We start from the raw sequence: 21,476 nt of genomic DNA on the forward strand, positions 1-21,476 counted from the left end.
GAGGGACACACCTGTAGTGAGTCCCAGATGGTATATTGGTAAGCCTCAAATATCGTGTTTTAAATGATAGTTTAGTATGTACACCTTTTTTTCTTTTCACGAGTTTATCATCATGTCTACCAGAACTGAAGATACCCAGTACACTTAAATTTCTGTTTTCCTTTATGAAGATTATATGTTGGGCAGATGTTCGTGCCAATTTCACAGCATTCAAAATAGTGAATTAGTTGATCAATGAGACTTACACATTGTCACTTTGTTGTTGATGAATGCTTATGGTGAATATTGCATGACTCCTGCTTGAATGTGCATTCATCGCTGTCGCTCCAGTTGCTCGACATGATGATCCCTAATGAATAAATGGTGTTAGTACAAAAAATCAAGAAGAAAGCTAAGCTGTAAGCACTCAAGATTTACTTTAAGCCTAATATTTGCATATGTGTGAATTTTTTAAAAAAGTATTTTTTAAGTGATTCATGAACTTCTACACAGAGGCAGAGAAATGATTTTCTCCAATTACATTGCCTGACAATGTCGAAAGAGTTTAAATACAAAAAACTTTTATATCTTGGTAATGGAAAGAACCATTTCCAAGCTGGTGTTATATATACTAACCCTCAAAAGAAGAATTAGGAAAGTAAGGAAAAAATCATGTAGCCTATACCTGTACAAGGGCTGCAACAGTGCCTTCGAAGTCCGTAACTGGAACTTCTGTCAAAGTAGGTATTTTTATAGTTCTTCCATCTTCCCTAATATCGACAACACATCGCATGGGAGCCAAAAGATCAAAAAGTTGTTCTTGGTACAGCTGTAAATAACAGAAACATTACTGCTAACATAGTTATGATATTAATGAAACACCGATAAGCATATAGGTCAATTTTGTCTCCTGAAAAAACCATTTATCCAATTTTTTAACAAGAAAATAACAAGACACAAGGTATTAATAAGAAAAATTTGAACTTTTCAGACCAAAGTGGTTCCACAGTGGAGACAAAGTTTAGAGGGGGAGAACAAACACTAAATGGGAACCAAAAACATGAAAAGATGAGGTGAGGTAAAAAAAGAAGAGGAACAAAACTGTGAGAGAGACCAGAAATCAGGATGGTAGTCAGACTGATGTAAGCAAGGATATCGAGGAGAGGGGGGGGGGGGGGGGGCACAGGGGAAGGAGCAAGGGCAGGGAGAGATGACAATCACTGAAGAACTGTTTTGGCTCAGACACATTTGAAAATAAGTGTCTCTTATGAATGGATCTTCACGGTTCATACTGAATTTGCAAAATAAATATTGTGGGCGTTTACCCACTTTAGATCTGTTGGTGGCACAGGTCTCCCACCATGTGACCTAGTTCCACTTTCAGTGGGTCTTGATAGCTGCCAAGAAACAATGCAGCATATGCCCATATTGAATTTGAATGATCATCTTGCTATGAGAATTCTATGTCTTTGTGTCACCTATATGACGACAATGCTTGCAAAATTACAAGTTTTGCGAAACGTGGGTGGCACACACCCGTGAATTACAGCGTCCAAGTAATTTATCTCACTTTTGTTACTTTTCTTGTTATTCCTTTGATTATAAAGTACTTCATCTCCCCAGTATATTTTCATGATTTCGACTGATCATGATTGCAGACTAATCTTTCACCGTACGTTTTATCATTAATCACCTGTTTCACTTATACCTCTTCCTTCCGATAAATTTTAATACTCGCTTCCTCGGATGCTAAACAACAATTATTGTCCGAGTAGATACAAATTGAGTGTATTAACAACACATTCACGAGTTAATGTGTTACGCGTAATTTAAACACGTCAAGTCAATTCATTCTACTCTAGTTACATATAACCCAAAACAACACTTACCTTTCGTATGGGCTTTTAATGCCACTTCTCCCATCATTGCCATATCAATGTCGTTTACGCAAATCTTTCCTTCGTGCATGTCTTTCAATGGCACTAGTCATAGTTCATATTAATCTTGTTGCGGCCACAGTTGGCTCAATGCACATTTCCAGGCATTTTAATCATAATTAAAAAAAAACATACCTGTTCTGCAGTGTTTCCATAAACACGTGTTACAAGTAGAGATGGCCGATAAATCACAGATTGATACTTTGCCACAGACATTTCTTGTCACATGTGTAATATTTGGTTAAGAATTCCACATCCATTTCCATTACTGCCAATATATAGTATCTCCTACTAACAGCACTGCAGTAATGAGCTAACATACCGCAAACAATGACAGTTGCCAGTACTGCAGGTTAATTGTACCCTCACTCTATTCTATGTGAGTGGGGTGGGGATAGCTTTACCCCTCTCGCCCTGCACGTCATTCTGTCGAGTGACCCTCATAACTACTTTGGTCTTTGACCTAGACAAGGAGTCTTTTTTCGCCTTTTTAACTTCGACAAGTTAACTGATTTTTAAGTTTGACGATAATTGTCAAGACAAAAATAAGGACTTATATGGACTGTAATTTTAAAAAAAGGACAAAAAAGCACTTATAAAGACTTTACTGCACTGTTCTTACAGACTGTCCAGGGACATTAATGTCGCCACCTGTCAAAACGCTGAATAACAACCTTTTGCTGTGCAAGACACTGAGACACTTGTAGAAAGAGAATCAATGAGGTTCTGCAGGGTACAACAGCAATGTGGAGCCACGTTTACTCCACTGCCATGGCCAGCAATGAGGTTCTATGCTGCACATGGCCTGATTGAGGTGGTCCCACAGATTATGGACCGGGTTTAAATCTGGGGAGTTTTGTGGTTGGAGGAGTACAGTAAACTCATCCCCGTACTCTTTGAACCACACATTTACACTGCAAGCTGTGTGACACACTGTGCTGGTAGGTGGCACTGTACTGAGGAAATACAAACTGATACACCGTGCCTTCCAGAATGACATCACACAGGGAATGCCACTAAAACATTCCCAGGCCATAATGTTCCCTCCTTCGGTCTAGACCCTTCTAATGCTTTTCACACCATACACACCGGTGGCTATCTGTTTGATGGGGGGGGGGGGGGGGGGAAGAAGAAGAACATTATTCATCCGGAAGGGCCACCTGTCACTACTTAGTGGACATCCATTTGCAGTACTTGCAGGGAAATTCCAGCCTTCATTGCCGATAAACAGCAGTCAGCATGGATGCGTGAACCAGGCGCCTGTGTGGAGGCCAATAAACAGCAAAATTCGCTGAACAGTCACTGAGGAGACATTGTTGGCAGTCCCTTGGTTCATCTGGACAGTCAGTTGCTCAACAGTTTCACACCTAGTCACCCATACACATCTTGGCACTGGTTTTTTGTAGTTCCACTTAGCAACACACAGTATACTCTAACCACATGGCATGGGAACAGTTTACAAACACAGCCACTTCAAAAACGCTTCCACACTTGGCCTGAAAGCCAATGATCATGTCCTTTTGGCTGATCACTGTTTCCATATTACAGGAATGATTGCACTGATTACCACATCCATCCGACATGCTTCATATACTCTCCACTGTTAGTACTGCCACCTGTGAATGGTTATTGGATGCTTCCTTCGGACATAGGTGACAGTGACATTAATGAAACTGGACCATGCATTTCTAGAGCACCATTCTGTGTGTTTACTGATGGCAATAATCTCCTGCTCCCACTGTAGGGCAAACCTTTGATGGGAGGAACTGCTTCTGCTATGTTTAAGATGTTGATAGTTTTGTGAGGGTTCCATCAATGGTCCCAGTAGGAAGTGTATGAAGCATTAGATACATACGTAAGTGTGTGTGAGTGTGTGTGTGTGTGTGTGTGTGTGTGTGTGTGTGGGGAGAGGGGGGGGGGGGGGGGGGGTCCCGCAAGAACTACTTCCAGACCCCTGGACCAAAACAGGCCAAAACTGACACACAAAACCCTATGTCTAGGAGGCCCTATATAGGGAGGGTTTATAATAGCCTGGCACTAATATTTATGGAGATACACAGATGCGTATTTAAGCCCCCGCCCTACCGAGTGCCCTGCACAACAGGTGTGTTGCATGGGAGGAGGAGGAGGAGGAGGAGGATGAGGATAAAGAGGGGGAGACAGATGGTGGTGAGGGGGGGGGGGCGGCGGCAGAGGACACTGTAGCGGTTCCACCTGCTTTTATTCATTTCATGTGTTGTTGATTCCGACACACACTACTGTAAATCATGTAGCCGACAGGTGCACACTTATGTTTCACAGTACTTTAATTTTCACTTCGCACAACCCCCAATATTACACAGCTATATGGCCAGTGCACTACTATGTAACCTTCGATAAGCCTCAGTAATAGTTTGCAGGCGAAACTCCACATACTGCTACAATAGTTTCTTGTTGAACATCTATGATCAGTAAAACCTCACCACAAAGTTCACAGTTCTCGAATAATCAGGTACATATGGAGCAGACACTGTCACTGTTTTTCAGAAGCCTCTTAATTGTTTGACACTTATTCCACAGTTAATTTGAAGCATTGTTGTTCTAACCAGCACAGGTTACTCATCAGAAACTCTGCCTTGGACTGACTGTCTTGTGACCAAAAATCGGGCCCATATATATAACAATAATAGGTGCTGAAACTACACACTGTTCAAAGTTTGACTTACAGAAATTACAATTGAAACTTAACTCATTAAATTCACTGAATACATTTGGGGGGGGGGGAAGTTTCTTCTACCTCAAGAGTTAGGCCGAATTATTTGTTTAAATCATTAAATTAACAAATAAGTTACGCAAACAATACTTTTGACAAACTGTTAATTACATTGGAATTAAGGTCTGGCTTTGCTAACATGGTTTCAAATAGAGCCAAATAAATACTTTAAAAATACTAGTGTTTCGTCTTACAAATTTTATAATTAGTATAGAATTTATATTTGTTTATACGTCAACAATAGAATTTTAGTTATGAAACAATTACCGATTTCGCCCTATAATGAAAAAGTAACTAGTAATTGTTGAAATAAATTAGAAGATCAATTGCATACCTAGAACTAAGCACAAAATCAAATCTGGTGTTATATTCTCTAAAACTGAGGGCCAATCTTTCTCTTTCATGGAAATGCAGATTATATTCACTTATGTTAGTGATAATTAGTTAAAAGTACCAAAACGAATTTAAGGAGGCAGGTGGCAAAACAAGAGGGGAATTAAAATTATCCCAACTTGCTTCATCACAACATGGGCAAAAAAGGGAGGGGGGGCGGCGGTGGAGACAAGCAGAGGGGGGGATGGGGAGAACGGTATTGACAGCGCGAAATATGAGACAGATCAAGAAAGGGGGGGGGGGGGGGGGGGAGATGATGTAAGCAATATTTGCTAACAAAGTTGCGTGACACAGGCTAGTTAATAATACAAGGATAGTTTGAAAACTTCTTTGAACGGAATAGAGAAGTACTTGCATCGCTGAAACTTTTTTTATTTTTCAATGTAGTCTCCTTTAGATTAATGCACTTGGTCCAATGATGTTCCAGTGCCTTGATCCCATCTTGAAAATGAGTTTCCTCCAGGCCTACAAATTAGTTGTAAACCCTAGCTATCAATTCTTCGTTTGAAGTGAATCTTTGTCCACCAAGAAAAACTTTAATTTTTGGGAAGAGATGGAAGTCTGACAGAGCCTTATCAGGTGAATAAGGTGGGTGTGGCAACAATTCATACTTTAGTTCGAGTAATTTTGCCATGGCGATGGCACGCGTGCGGGTGCGCATTGTCTTGATGGAAGAGGACTTTCTTCCTTGCTAAACCTGGCCTTTTTTCACATTTTTTGTTGCAATTTGTCCAGCAGGTTAGTATAGTATTCTCCAGTAATTGTTTTCCCAGTGAGGAGATAATCTACAAACGGAATCCCCTTCGCATCCCAGAACATGATGCCATGACCTGTCCCACTGAAGGAATTGTCTTTGCTTTCTTTTGTGGCAGAGACTCAGCATGTTTCCACTGCTTTGACTGTTGTTTTGTCTCTGGGGTATAGCAGTGCACCCATGTTTCACCTGTGTTCACAAAACGGCGCAAAAAATATTGTTCCGATTCGTCCATTCTCATGCATTTTCGATCCAGCATCAAGAGTTGCAGCACCCATCTTGCAGTTAATTTTTTCATTTCTAATTCTTCAGTTAAAATGTGATATACCCTTTCAAATGATGTCTGGCAAGTGTGAGCAGTTTCATGCATTTTCAATCAGCGATCCTCCATGACCATTTTGTGCACTTTTGCAATGATTTCTGGAGTAGTGACACATCTTGGCCGACCACTGCGCAGATCGCCATTTAAGCTCTCCTGACCAAATTTAAATTCATTTGTCCACTTGGCAACAGTTGAATATGGAGGAGCAGAGTCCCCTAGTGTATTCTGGGAATTGGCATGAATGTCCTTTGCTTTCATATCTTTCTTTACGAAGTAGTTAATCACTGCTCGAATCCCTAATTTTTCCATCTTCGCAAATCACCACGCAGGAACCCTCTCTTCCAAGAGCACTGACATGGCAAGTGTTTACAGGCAACAATCCAATGAATACCATGTAAACAACTCGTTGCGCTAGTGCTGACCTCTCGCGGTGATTCCAAGAATTTTTCAAACCATCTTCGTAATTTGCAACAAAGGGCGAGTGAAGCGAAGATGTGAATGCTGCAAAGGATGAATTCTACAATTTTTGAAAAATTATGGTTTACACACAGATGTATAGTCACTTCATTATGCAACCAGCTTCATTCATGCATACAATCCTCAGGCACACTGCAACAGCTTAATCAAATTTATGACAACACATAATCACTATTAAGCACAATCTCACAAACCAACATGTCAATTCAACTCAGGTTTCCATATGATGCTTAATGGTGATTAGGGTTGTCATATTTTATTATGTCACAATATAACTGAAGATAGTCCATTCATGAAAAACTGGTTATGTGATTGAGTGACAATAGAGCTACGAGCAAACCACTTTTTTTTCCTTCAATTCTGGAAAATGTCAACTCCTCTAAATAATTCTACATTTACTTGTTTGTATACAGCTACTGCTTCTATCATCATATCAGGTCACTGAAGATAGTCTCAATGACAATTTTACACACATCATAAGGGGCTCTTTCAGGTTCTTACAATAGGCTTTGATAATTATGTAAAATGGGTGAATATGTTGTTGGAAATATGGTTTCTTGAACAGCTATGCCAACCACTGGGTCAAGCAAGATTAAGTATCTCAGTTCAGCAAGTTCTCAATAGTAACCATAATTCCATTGGATTAAGTTTGTGAATGTGTATCCAATTGTAGTGTAAGGATACAATTGTTGACCACAATTTGATTTGGGCGAGTACTACCTGTTGGCATCATTTCCATAGCTGTGGATGAAGAATGAGGGGCGCCGTTCCACTGCAGATGTTCATGGAGTTGTGGCAGTTTGGGTAGCAGGGCAAGGAGGGAGGAATCCTCATTAGGTGATATCAGTTGGATATATGTGTTTCTTATATGGTAGGGGACCAAAGTCCCCAGCACAGCTGTAGAGGTAAGCGGACAAGGAGGGGAGGTGTAGGAGGAGTCTTTCTTAAATAGGAACTGATGAGCTAGGATGGTTGTTGGGGACTAGTCACTAATAGGGAAACGGAGTATTCTTTTTCGTAGTGGATCAAAATGTTACTTTTTTGGAGTGGCTTGCTGTCAGCTGGACTGGATAAGGGAGAATCTACTCATTTCTGGCTTCCTGATGTGTTCTACAATCAAATATATTGAACATTTGGTTCTTGTGACGTGGCAGAATGGTGGTGGAGAGAGAGAGAGAGAGAGAGAGAGAGAGAGAGAGAGGGGGGGGGGGGGGAGGGGGGGGGTGATTCTCACTGAAACGGATGTAGTACACACGGGTCATATCTATGTAGTGGCCGACAGCGATATCCAAAGATAGGTACATACATATAACTTGAGGTGTATCATTGTTCCACTTCCTCCTCACAATAATATGAAAAATGTGTGTGTGTGTGTGTGTGTGTGTGTGTGTGTGTGTGTGTGTGTGTGTGTGTGTGTAAACTTTTTTTAGGCAGTTAACAAGGAGAGAACTTATCGCAGTGTGCACGCTGGTTTGATTAATACACAAAGCAGGAGCAAGATGCACAGACACAGAATGTCACCAAGGCGCAATGGTGATTAGACATCTCCACCTACTGTGAAGGGGTCATGCTTTGGCATTGCTGCTTGGTGGTGTTTTGGAAGGCAGAAAACAAAGGGCCTTGCCAACAATGGCAACGCCTAGAAACAGCTGAAATAAGCTGAAGAGAAATGTCATTCTACTCTGTTCTATGAGTCTGTACAGAGAGGTTGTTCCGATGTCTGATTAATAAGAGATCTGTTTACTAAAGGCAGTAACTGTTATATTGGAGCAACAAAATACATGCGAGATACTGAAAAACTATTATGACATTTTGTACCTTGAATGCTTAGAAAGCTCTCTTCTAGCAGACAAAGAAGTCTGCACAGCAAGAATTGGTGGCAGTGCACAGTAGGTCCACTACATCAAGAGAAACCAGGTCCACTACGTCAAGAGAAACCAGGTCCACTACGTCAAGAGAAACCAGGTCCACTACGTCAAGAGAAACCAGGTCCACTACATCAAGAAAAACCAGGTCCACTACATCAAGAGAAACCAGGTCCACTACATCAAGAGAAACCAGGTCCACTACATCAAGAGAAACCAGGTCCACTACATCAAGAGAAACCAGGTCCACTACATCAAGAGAAACCAGGTCCACTACATCAAGAGAAACCAGGTCCACTACATCAAGAGAAACCAGGTCCACTACATCAAGAGAAACCAGGTCCACTACATCAAGAGAAACCACAAAAAGTGACCATCCCAGAAAATAAAGTAAAAAGCGTCAAGGATTGCATCAGGGTGACTGATTATTTAGAAGGTAACATGTCTTCTGGGCTTGGTCCACATACAGATTCTACCACTGTTACATTCCGAACTAGATAACATGTGGCAAAATTTCATACATTTGAAGCACCTCTCAGTGTGTGGTACATAAGGTATTACACCTCAACATTAAGCTATAATCTTAAATTTATCCAGTAATAAGCCATCATCAAAATCCAAAATAAATGGTCAGGCATCTACTTTGTTGTCATTAGGCCTTTAATTGACCAGATACACGAAATGGGAACCACATTGTTCCAAATTAGCACCTAACTGTTCATCCACCTTAAGTACAAGGTCTGTGTGGAAGAATATACCCTTGACCGTATTTGGGTTTCTATAAAGGATAAGCGCAACAAAGAAGACATCAAGTTTGTCACAGCTTAACAATGGCCCGCAACTCAGTGAGTGAGGCTGTTCAGTATTTAGTTTATCAAGGTGACCTTGCCATAACTTCACTGTTGCCTTCACAACAAATTTGAGGAAGATTCACTATCAGTTCTGGTACAGCACAGGAATTGAGACACACCTACCTCCTCGTCTGACAGGTCTGTTTTTATCTTAATTTGTACCAAATCAGGGGAAATATATTGGGGGTTATATCTTCCATCTGCATTAAAATAATTATAATGCCCTGATGATACAGTTGAATCACAAAACAACATGCACAAAACAGACAGTAAATAATACTGTAACAAGAAATAATAGATAAATGTACAGTTGTGAATGCTGAAAAGCAAATAAGAAAAAGGGAGTGGAAGACGACTGTTAAATGGAGAAAGCCAATAAGCAAACAAGATAAAAAGTCAACAAATAACGACTGGGAAACAGTGCAAAGATAGTTCAGCAATTAAATGGGATGGTGAACCAACTTATATCAACTCTGCTTATCCTGACACCCTCCTGGACTTTCGAGTCACATACAATCCCTCTTTCTTCCATTGTTTTCATTACATTTTAATTATTTCTTTAAATACTCAATTTTTTAATGTTCATCCACTATATCCTTTTTATCCTAGTTTTAATCGCAGCATTCATAACTTCCTCACAATCCAGCTTCACTCCACACACTGGTAAGCACTGTACTAACTCCACTTCATTGATAATAGAGCAATGTATTGTCTTTGACTTCTTATGCTCTGATGCATCCCTCTCATTTGGGGTCTGCGTAATCTATTCTCTTTTCTAACCTTTCACAACCAATCCACTTTCCTCCCAGAGGAAGGAACTAATAGTTCTCAAAGCTAGAGAAGTTTCTTGGACTTTTCTACTTGTCTATAGGCAGTACTGAGAACTCCAATTCATGAATTTAAGTACTGGCCAGCCTTCCTGTCATCTAACTGACATGGTCAGGACAACATCAAAGTGAAAATGCGTAGGATAATCTACCATGATGCCAAACCATAGGTGCCCTTTTTGTAAAATCTGAATTGTAAACATACATCGACCAACTATACAAATTGTTTCAATCCTCTAACTTCCATAGAGTAATAAAAACAAGGAAAGGCATCCCCTTTTCTTATTGACCAAAAACATTCGAATTTTGTGTCATTAAATTCTTACTCTTAATAATGTGATTCAAAAATTTAAGGTGTACTGACGACATGGGAAGCTCTGAAATAATCACAAACACTTCTACATCTACACCTACACCTACACTCTGCAAACCAATGTGAAGCGCACGGCAAAGGGTATGTCCCACGGTATCCGTTGTTAGGGTTTGTTCCTGTTCCAATCACGTGTAGAGTGCGGGAGGAATGATTATTTGAATGCCTGTATGCGTGCTATAATTATTTGAATGCCTGTATGCGTGCTATAATTATTCTAATCTTAATAGTGACAAGCCCTGTGTGAGCAATATGTAGAGGATTGTAGCATCTTCCTAGAGTCATCATTGAAAGGCAGTTCTTGAAATTTTATTAGATTTACTCAGGATAGTTTATGCCTGTCTTCAAGAGTCTTCTAGTTCAGTTTCTTCAGTATCTCTGTGACACCTTCCCATGGATCAAACAAACCTGTGGCAATGGCCGTACTCCACCATGGGACTTGCCAGCAAAGAAATGGTCTAAACGAGCGCGGTACAGCAAGGCTAGCAGCGCGACAATCACTTCAGACACGTCACATAGGACATCATCAATACAACCCGACAAAGATGTAGAAAACACGATCTGTGCAGTGTATAGAGGCCAATCGGCATGTTGGGTAGACCAATAAGGTAACCTGTCCATTGGGGACTGGGAAGGGAGCGAGAGAATCAATGGGAAATGGTCACTATCTCAAAGGTCGTCGTGTGGCGACCAGTGTAATGAAGCGAGAAGGGAGGGAGAAGAAAGAGAAAGATCAATGGCAGAAAAGGTACCATGTACGGCACTAAAATGAGTAGGAGAGTCATCATTAAGAAGGCACAAGTCGTGGTCTGCTGGAAACTGGTCTATGCGAAAACCTCGTCTAGATGGAAATGCAATGCCCCACAAGGGATGATGAGCATTAAAATCCACGAGGAGGAGGAAGGGAGAAGGAAGTTGCTGAAGAAGGGAGATAAAGATTGCAAACCATGACCTCAAAGTCCAGGTGGACCCTAACGGCAACCGCTTCCAATGTAGTTTGAAGAGGAATCCATGTGCCAGCAACGTCTGTACGGACCAACATTCAAACGCCACCAGAGGCCCACAGGGGGCCAACCCGATTTTGACAGACAGCACGGAATCCACAGAGGGTCGGTAAGTGATCACCAGTAAAATGAGATTCCTGTAGAACCACACAAGCTGCAGAGTAAAACGAAACAAAGGATTTCAACTCCTGAAGGTGACGGTAATATCCATTGCAATTCCATTGGATAACCACAGAACGATGATTCAAATGGGGGTTGAATAGGCTAAAGCCAGTCACGCCGCTGGATCACCACCCGTCACCAACAAGGAGGGGGTGACATCCATGAACAACAGGTCAGAATCAGGTTGCGAAGCCAGGGATGGCACCCCTGGTGACAACAGAGGCTCCTTGTCCCAGGACTTATGTTTCTTCTTCTTTTCTGTTTGAGATTTGAGGAGGGCTGTGCGGCATAAAGGAGCCAGCTGCAGCAAGATCAGAAACAGAAAGAGATCAGGCAATCTGGGAGCCCACAGACCGTGGTTCTCGCAGTCGTCGCATGGCAACAGACATTTGGCCTGGAATGTGCTGGGAAGGGGTATCCCGGGAGGGGTGCCCTCGACCGGCGGACGCCGAAGTAGTGGGACACTTCTCCGGCTGGGGAGGGGGAGCAGTGCCTGAAGGAGAGGGTGTGGGACCTGCAGGGGAGGGGGGGAGGAGACGGGTTCGGGACTGGGGTAAGGAAGGGGTGAAGATGTAACTAAAGCATAACTAGACATCATGGACACAGGGTGAAGACGTGCATACTTCTTACGAGCCTCAGTGTAGGCTAAACCATCAAGGGACTTTTACTCCTGTATCTTCTTTTCCTTCTTATACACTGGGCAATCTGGAGAATGATTGCCATGACAATTAACACACACAGGAGGGGGAACACAGGAACTTCCCTCATGGAGTGGATGTCCACAGTCACGACAGTGGCCTCCGAACAGTGGGAAGACGTGTCCGAAACACAAGCACTTAAAACATCTCATAGGAGGTGGGATGTACGGCTTCACGTCACATCGATAAACCATAATCTTTACTTTCTAAAGGATGGTATCCCTTCAAAGGCCAGGATAATGGCACCAGTATCAATGCGATTGTCCTTTGGGGCCCTTGTGAACACACCGAACAAAGTGAACACCCCACCGTCCTAGATTGTCCCCAAGCTCATCAGTTTGAAGGATGAGGTCCCTGTGTACAGTTACCCCTAGAATCATAATCAAAGATTGGTGGAGGGTAATGGACAAAGGAATTGTGCCAAGATGGTTAGAGGCACAAAGGGCCGCAGACTGGGCAGCTGAAGCAGTTTTCATCAACAACGAACCGAACCTTGCTCAGAGAGTTCACTTTGCCAAACTTCTCTTCCATGTGTTCCACCAAAGATAAAGGTCTAGTATTTGTGAAAGTATCCCCATCAGTCCCGGTGCAAACCAGATAGCGGGGGAAAGGTTTCGCCCCTAGCCGACGGGCCTGACCCTCCTCCCAGGGGGTAGCCATGGAAGGGAAGGCCAAAGGGGCAGGAGAAACAGCACTAAAAGAATCAGTTCCACGCGAAGAGACAGCCGCAGACGAACGGCCAGTTCTCGACCCGTATGCATTTCATTTGCATAGCATGCACCCTTATACCACCCACTCCGATCAGGGGTTCTCCTACCCATGGGCGCCACCTAGCCACAGCAAGGGCCGTCTGGCACGGCGGCCATTGCCGGTAGTTCCAATGCTCCAGCATGACAAGCAACCACTCCTAGGCTTACATGAGGTGGTCACAGCTCAGGTTATCAGAAGTGTGATCCCTGTGTGTTCAGGGGGCTCAACCAAAAGGGTACATAGGGACCCCACCATATGGGCTGGCTATGCACCATAGCATCAGACGACATGAAAGAAAAGGTGGAATGAACTAGGAGGGCACACGGAGACACTAGGTAAGGTGCTTTTCACCAAATGGGTCACAATGCAGAATAGAAATTAAGTAATGGAGGTCAAACCCTAGAGGGGGACCAGGGAATGCCAACAGGATGAGGTGATTATGCAACAAAACCAAATTGCAACCAACATAAACAGGAGGATAGCGGGACCAACATAAACAAGGACACCGAGAGGGGGAGAGGAGAGGGGGTGAGGAGAAGGCGAAGGGGAAGGGAAGGAGCAAGGAGAGGAAAGGAGGGGAGGGGAAGGGCAGGGCAAGGAAATGCAGCCCTGGAAAGAAGGCAGGCTGCAATAGCTCGGGGCCCCGTGCTCGCCACGCACATACTCACGAAAGAACCGTGAGCCCCCTGGGGGACATTACAGTTGGAAGCGGGACTAACTCGGCCACAAATTCAGTAAAGAATCTGACAGGGATTCCTTTGGGCCCTGCTACTTTGTTCACTTTTAACGATTTCAGCTGTTTCTGAACACCACTGACATTAATACTTGTTTCATTCATCTTTTCAGTGGTACAAGGATTAAACTGGGGCAGTTCTCCCAGGTTTTCCTTTGCAAAGGAATGTTTGAAAACAGAGATATGCATTTCAGCTTTTGCTTTGCTGCCCTCAATTTCAGTTCCTGTCTGATTCACTAGGGACTGGACACTATCTTTGGTGCCACTCACAGCCTTTACATATGACCAAAATTTCTTTGAGTTCTGTGAAGGATTATTATGCTTCGGCAGTCATTGAAGGCATTATGCATTGTTCTCTTGACAGACAAATGCATTTCATTCACCGTCTATCCACAGCCATATGCTTCACTTCACAGCTATTGTGCAGTAAACTCTCTTACTTTAGAAGTTAGTATATAGTGACTATATACCATGGAGGTAACCTTCTATTACGAACTGTTCTATCGGATACGTATACATTCCCTCTGATTACAAACTGTTCTACTGGGTACATATCTATCCAGTGCTATAGTGCCTCGAGAATTTCGATGCAAATTCTAGAGACCCTCGGCTTTCCACCGTCTCGAACACCTGATATTTTACATACGAGCGTGAGAGATGGGAGTGTGTCTACCTCATGCAGGTTTTCTGTGTGCTTAGGGTGGACGTGTGTCAAGAGAATGCTACAATGTGGAGTGTATGCAAGTGGATGCCGCGTTCGTCACAGAAGTTACATGCCCAGCACTAGGAGCAAGCACGCCTTACTCTGTGATGGTGCTGTGTCAGTCATTATTGTGAACAGTTGAACTACGTGAAAGAAAAGACACTTTTTACTTACTTATTGATTCTCTAGAGTTGCAGATGGTGGACTTGCGAGAACCTTGAAAGGATTTGGAATTGTTTTTATTGTAAAAGTACGTAATAGTTTGACGGACCACGAGTCATTGGGCTTACAAAATGTGATTCATTTATGTGAAAACTTGTGGTTTCTGTCTGTGGAAGTGAAATATAGTATAACTGATTTAAAAGTATCTTGAGTGTACACAATCATTTTAAGAGGAGAGAAAATTCCTGCAAACAGCATCATATCTTCGGAGAAGAAGTTGGGCAGATCGTCACAGCCGACTATCCTGAGAAGAAGATCGGCAAAGCACCTCCAACTAAGTCCAATGATGGAGGAGGACGTGAGAGTCTCTTTACACCAGCATCACATTGCTTACTCTAGTCGCCAGAAACCACCAGAATGCATGGTCAGCTATTCTTTTAAACTTGAGCCATAGTTTCTCAACATGCTCCTGTCCTGTGCTGAAAGTTTTAAGTTCCTCACAGAGGTATGACACTACTGATTTTTTTTATCTAGTTTACTGACATGTATTTTTCTGCTTGCTTTAGTTGTCCTTTGTACTTTGGTAATCATCACTGCTACAACTGTGTCGTGGTCACTATACCAGTTTTGATGTGGACATCCTCTAAGAGGTCAGGCCTATTTGTTGCTATTAGATCCAATATATTTCCATCATGAGTGGGGTTCCGAACTATCTGTTCTAGATAGCTTTCAGGGAACACATTTAAAAAAACAAACCGTAATTTTTCCAATTTTTGGATGATTGAAGGCTCCACTGATGATTACAATATGATTGGGTAAATTATGTATGGGTGAACTAAGTTTTCTCTAAAATTTCTGTTACATCAGGAGACGAGTTTTGTGGGGAACAGAAGCATCCAGTAATTTTATGCCCATCCCTGATAGTCTTGCCAAAACTCTCTCACACGCAGCTTCAACTTCTATCAGTGCATTTGAGTTTCTTGTCTACTGCGACAAATACACCACCTCATTTCCCATTTGCTTATCTTTCAATAAACACTCAAATTTCTCCCAAAAATCTCACTGTTCTCGTTTTCATGTTTCAACCAGTTTTCTGTACTTTCTATTATGTGAGATTCACTGCTTTTCAGGAGCACTGCAAAGTCTGGCACTTTGTTGTGAATGCTTCAGCAGTTTGCCATTAGAATTTTAATACTGGATTGGATGGAGTCACCTAATATACCCTTGTCTGCACTCCACACACAGCCAGCTACTTGAGTAGCAGCCTCTGATGTATAGTGCACACCTGACCCATTCATGGAGGCCCTACAGGTCTCAATCATATGGCACTTGTCCAAGAAGTTGCAGAACTTTCAAAGTCTCTGATTCAGTCCTCCTCCTTGACTCAGAATCAAAAGGTCTTCTTAATCACTTCTGGGGACAATGCTAAAAATTGTTAGTTTTGTTGAAATGCTATGTGCAAGGCTGGTCTTCTCAATAGTCCAACAGTCTCTGCCAGTTAATAGAATGACCCGAGTATGACCTCTGAACCCAGATGACAAGCATCATTTGTACCGATGTACACCATAATGTACAGTTGATTGCACCCTGTTCCTTCTATGGCTGCCAGAATAACCTCAGCAACATGTTGAATGATACCCCCAGGCACACACACTGAGTGTGCATGGTGTCTTTTCCTGTCCCTTGCTGCCCTTTCCCTAAGGAGTACCATCATTCCCTGTACGTTTGAACTGCCGACGATTAACAGACCCCTTCCCTAAACAGCTGAAGTGAGTCCCACTGGCTGAGTTACACTTTGGGTGAAAGACAGTACCTGAAAATAACTCAATTAGGGGGACTGGTAAAACACCCTGAGTCCTCCCTGGTCCCCGTCCATCCAGTACAGGACACACAGCTGTACCACTGATATACTGCTTGCAGTTAAGTGGATGAGTAATGACATACCTACTTTCTGCAGAGGAGACAGGATCCACAAGAGTGGATATTATTTTAGTTATATATGAAGCTGATATCTGGACAGATAACATTGGTGTTATTGCAGTTCTTTAAGAATGAAGTTATAATGAAATCTAGACCTTTTGCTGCTTACAGGCGTTGATAAATATTAACGGGGACAGTTGAAAAATGTGTGCCCTGACAGGGACTCTAACCCGGGACCTCCTGCTTATATGCAGACACACTATCCGACAGCCACCGGGGACACAGAAAATAGTGCGACTGCAGGGACTTATCTCTGGCACATTCCCCATGAGACCCACACTTTCCAACTTTCTGTCCACAAATGTAGTGTGTGGACGCAATTTGAGAGCGTCCGCACTGAAGACAATCATCGGCCGGTAAGCCTTATCTGTATGAAGCTGATATCTGTACAGATATCATTGGTGATCTTGCAGCTCTTGAAGAACGAAGTTAACTCTTACAGGAATTGGTAATTTGACTGCCGCGAGTAATGAACATGGACAGAGGCACGACAAGTGTAGTGTGTGGACAGAAAGTTGGAAAGTGTGGGTCTCATGGGGAGTGTGCCAGAGATAAATCACTGCAGTGGCTCAGAAGGATAGAGTGTCTGCCATGTAAGCACAAGGTCCCGGGTTCGAGTCCCAGTCGGGGCACACATTTTATCAACTGTCCCTGTTGATATTTATCAATGCCTGTAAGCAGCGAAAGGTCTAGATTTCATTATAACTTTATTATTTTGGTTAGTTACTTACGTGTTCCACTGATCGAGCTCACGGTAACCGTCATGATGTGGAATGTGTCAAGTGCATAAGAAATGCACACATGAATCACGTTTTTTTTTAATGCTTAAATGTTTTATTACCTACCGTATTTCCTTAAATGGCCTATATATTTATTTATTCATATTCAAGAATTCATCTATGGTATAGATGGAGTTGTCAATGACATATGATTTCAATTTATAATTGAAGCTGTCTGTGTGAAATTTTATTTCATGTGGTAATTTATCGAAAAGTTTTACAGCAGTATATTTTCTCTTTCTGTGCCAAAGCTAGGTTAAGTAGAAGATATTGTGTCTTTCTTCTGGTATTATAATCACGAATGTCACTTGTTTTTAAACTGGTCCATACTAATGAGAATAAATTTCATTACTGACAAGGGAACCTTCCCATCGCACCCACCTCAGATTTAGTTATAAGTTGGCACAATGGATAGGCCTTGAAAAACTGAACACAGATCAATCGAGAAAACAGGAAGAAGTTGTGTGGAACTATAAAAAAAATTAGTAAAATATACAAACTGAGTAGTCCATGCGAAGACAGGCAATATCAAGGACAGTGGCAGTCAAGGAGCACCGTGGTCCCGTGGTTAGCGAGAGCAGCTACGAAATGAGAGGTCCTAGGTTCAAGTCTTCCCTCGAGTGAAAAGTTTAATTCTTTATTTTCAGTTTATGTGAAACTCTTATGTTTTCATCACTTTTTTGGGAGTGACTATCACATCCACAAGAAAACCTAAATCGGGCAAGGTAGAAGAATCTTTTTACCCATTCGCTAAGTGTACAAGTTAGGTGGGTCGACAACATATTCCTGTCATGTGACACCAGTGTCGTATAGAATATATCAGACGTGTTTCCCGTGGAGGAATCGATTGACCTATGACCTTGTGATCAAATGTTTTCTGTTCCCATTGGAGAGGCACGTCCTTTCGTCTACTAATCGCACGCTTTTGCGATGCGGGCGCAAAACACAGACACTAAACTTATTGCGTGAACGGAGACGTCAATGAACGAACGGACAGATCATAACTTTGCAAAAATAAAGAAAGTAAAATTTTCAGTCGAGGGAAGACTTGAACTCAGGACCTCTCATTCCGCAGCTACTCACACTAACCACGGGATCACGGCGCTCCTGAGCTCATATTGTCTTTGATGTTACTTATCTTCAGATGGACTACTCAGTTTCTATATTTCACTAACTTTTTTCATGGTTCCATACAACTTCTTCCTGTTTTCTCGATTGATCTGTGCTCAGTTTTTCAAAGCCTATCCACTGTGCCAACTTATAACTAAATCTGTGGGGGGTGGGATGGGGAGGTTCCCTTGTGAGTAGATATTGGCTTGAGCAACCTTACACTTTTACTTAACGATTTCTGAACTGTACACCCTGCTAAGTTCTATAATTTTATCAACTGTACATTATGGTCTGATAATACATTTACCACAGGCAAAGCATGTGTTTGTTTTACATCCTCTTTCTGTACAAATACATTATCTATTAGCGTGCTACTGTCCTGAGCTATACGTGTAGGGAAATTGATCACTGATTCTAAGTTATATGTTGTTAATAACACTTCTTGTTCACTTTTCCTATCAGAATTACTTAGAAAGTTTACATTGAAATCACCACAGGTTAATAATTTCTTCTTTTTGTCTGACAGACAGCATAATAGGGAGTCAAACTTTTTATTGAATAGCTTCCAATCTCCTAATGAGGACCTGTACACTGTTGCTAATATCAACACTACATTATTTAGCTGTAGTTCAATTTGCTTACTTCTACAGTTTTGGATTTATACCCTTGTTTTGTGTAAATGGCAACTCCTCCTTTATCCATGCCATATCTATAAGTATAAGATGCTAAATTATATCCATTTATACTGACACTTTCCATCTCCCCAGTTACATGGTGTTCAGCAAACAAAGTATATCAATCTCATTCTTAGTTTTGAGATCATCTAAACACACTGACAGATCATCTACTTGATTTTTTTATTGTCCTGATATTTTTATGAAGTAAACTGATACTACCCTTAACTTTATCCCTATTTACTGTACATGAAGCTTCTTTTATTCTATTTTTCTTGGTTGTTGTCTGTTTGGACTGGCTTTAACCTAAAAAACCTGTCTGCCTGGTCCCATTAACCCCTTGTGTGACTGTGCCCCCCCCCCCTTTACAGTATCTGCTAATAGAGAAGCCAACTTATCTTTCCCCTTCCTATTTAGGTGCAGGCCCTGTGTAGTGTGTCCCCACCTACCAATAGCATTAACTGGAACAATAATTATGTGAGATTTTGCCGGTGTCTGGAGCATCCTGTCCAGCTCAGTGTTAACATGCCTTTCAGCAGTGTTTACCCAGGGCTGATCATGGTGCAGAAAGTCCTCCACAAACTCCCACATTTGTGTGCCAAGTTACTGCTCCGATTTTATCCAGGTCACTCCTAATACTATATCTTGGATTCATAGCCAGGCTGTTTCTTGCTCCCCAACTACAATTACCTGATCTTCCTTCTCAAGTCCCTGCATAGCTGACCTAAGTTTTCTGTCACCTGGCTAAGACCAGCACTTGGTTTCACAAAACTTGTGACCTGGTACCCTGCACATAATTTCTCCTGAAGCTGCTGGCCCTACACTCCTCCCACAACTGCTACCTAGAAGCAGAAGTCTTCTTTTTCTATTCTGATTTGATCCCAACCTGTCTCTTTTCTTTAAGCTAACATTCTGCTTCAACCTACATTCAACTACAACTGGACGAGGCCCTTCCTCCACTACTTCAGATAGCAAACCAAACTGTTTACTAACTGAATTTCGGAAATTTTTTTCAACAGTTTCCCTTTTTCATCCTTTGCTTGCTACCTTTTCCCAGCACCCCATCTCTTTTTCCTCCCTCAGTCTACATAATTCCAAGTTTGCATTTCCTAATTCAGCCTTTTTTTTTTTTTTTTTTTTTGTTTGTGGTTTTAGGGCGCAAAACTTCTATGGTCATTAGCGCCCAGCCCGTGACGTAGAAAACAGGAAAAAAACGAAATTTAAAATCAGCAGCAATGGAAACAAAGTCAGAAAATTTGAGAAACTAAAGGCAGAAGGAATGCTTAAAAGTCCACTATAGAAAGGGGTTGGTTGTCCCCCAAAAAAAAGCTTCAAATGACTGACGTCATTTCACTGTCACTAATAAACTGTAGAACGCGGTCAGCTGAGCGCGTGTCATCTGCTAAAATCGACGATAGATCAGGCGATAGCTGTAGACGGGAGCGTAACGGATTAAAATAGGGGCATTCAATTAAAAGGTGTCTGACCGTCCACAGCTGAGAGCAGTGGGGACAGAGTGGGGGAGGATCACCGCTTAAAAGATGTCGATGACTAAAAAGACAGTGCCCTATCCGGAGTCGAGCTAAAATTACCTCCTCCCGACGACGCATTCGGGAGGAAGAGGTCCAAGCGCAAGGAACGGCTTTCACTTCCCGCAATTTATTGTGGGGAAGTGTTGACCAATGCGCATGCCATAAATGAGTGACTTGGCGACATAAACCGCTCCGTAGATCGGTAAACGGAAGAGACTGAAGAGCTGGCCGAGGAAGAGAGACTGCAGCCTTGGCCGCTATATCGGCCGCCTCATTTCCACAGATACCAGCATGTCCCGGGAGCCAGAGGAACGCCACTGAGACGCCCCCCAGGTGGAGCAAGCGCAGACAGTCCTGAATCCGGTGGACCAGAGGGTGCACAGGGTAAAGAGCTTGGAGACTTAGGAGAGAGCTGAGAGAATCGGAGCAGATTACGTACTGTATCCGCTGATGGCGGCGGATGTAGTGGACAGCCTGGAGAACAGCGTAAAGCTCCGCAGTATAGACCGAACACTGGTCAGGAAGCCGAAAGTGATTTGGGGTGTCGCCAACAATATAGGCACTCCCTACACCTAACGATGTTTTCGAGCCATCGGTATAAATAAATGTGGCTTCCGTCATTTGTGCACATAGAGCAGCAAATGCCCGACGGTAAACAAGTG

The 21,476-nt window shown here is 42.4% G+C and overlaps 1 protein-coding gene across 1 annotated transcript in view; it reads right to left on the reverse strand.

Moving 5' to 3' along the window:
* Window positions 1-21,476, reverse strand: part of LOC126481492 (chromosome-associated kinesin KIF4A) — a 295,063-nt gene that overhangs the window by 148,228 nt on the left and 125,359 nt on the right. Inside the window, exons 4-5 of the mRNA XM_050105274.1 lie at window positions 665-808; window positions 246-349 (exon numbers count right to left, since the gene is read on the reverse strand). Of these exons, the coding sequence (XP_049961231.1) occupies window positions 246-349; window positions 665-808 (248 nt within the window). The remainder of the gene's footprint in view (window positions 1-245; window positions 350-664; window positions 809-21,476) is intronic.

This window comes from Schistocerca serialis, chromosome 5 (genome assembly GCF_023864345.2).
Source record: "Schistocerca serialis cubense isolate TAMUIC-IGC-003099 chromosome 5, iqSchSeri2.2, whole genome shotgun sequence".
In the NCBI taxonomy this organism is placed as follows: domain Eukaryota; kingdom Metazoa; phylum Arthropoda; class Insecta; order Orthoptera; family Acrididae; genus Schistocerca; species Schistocerca serialis.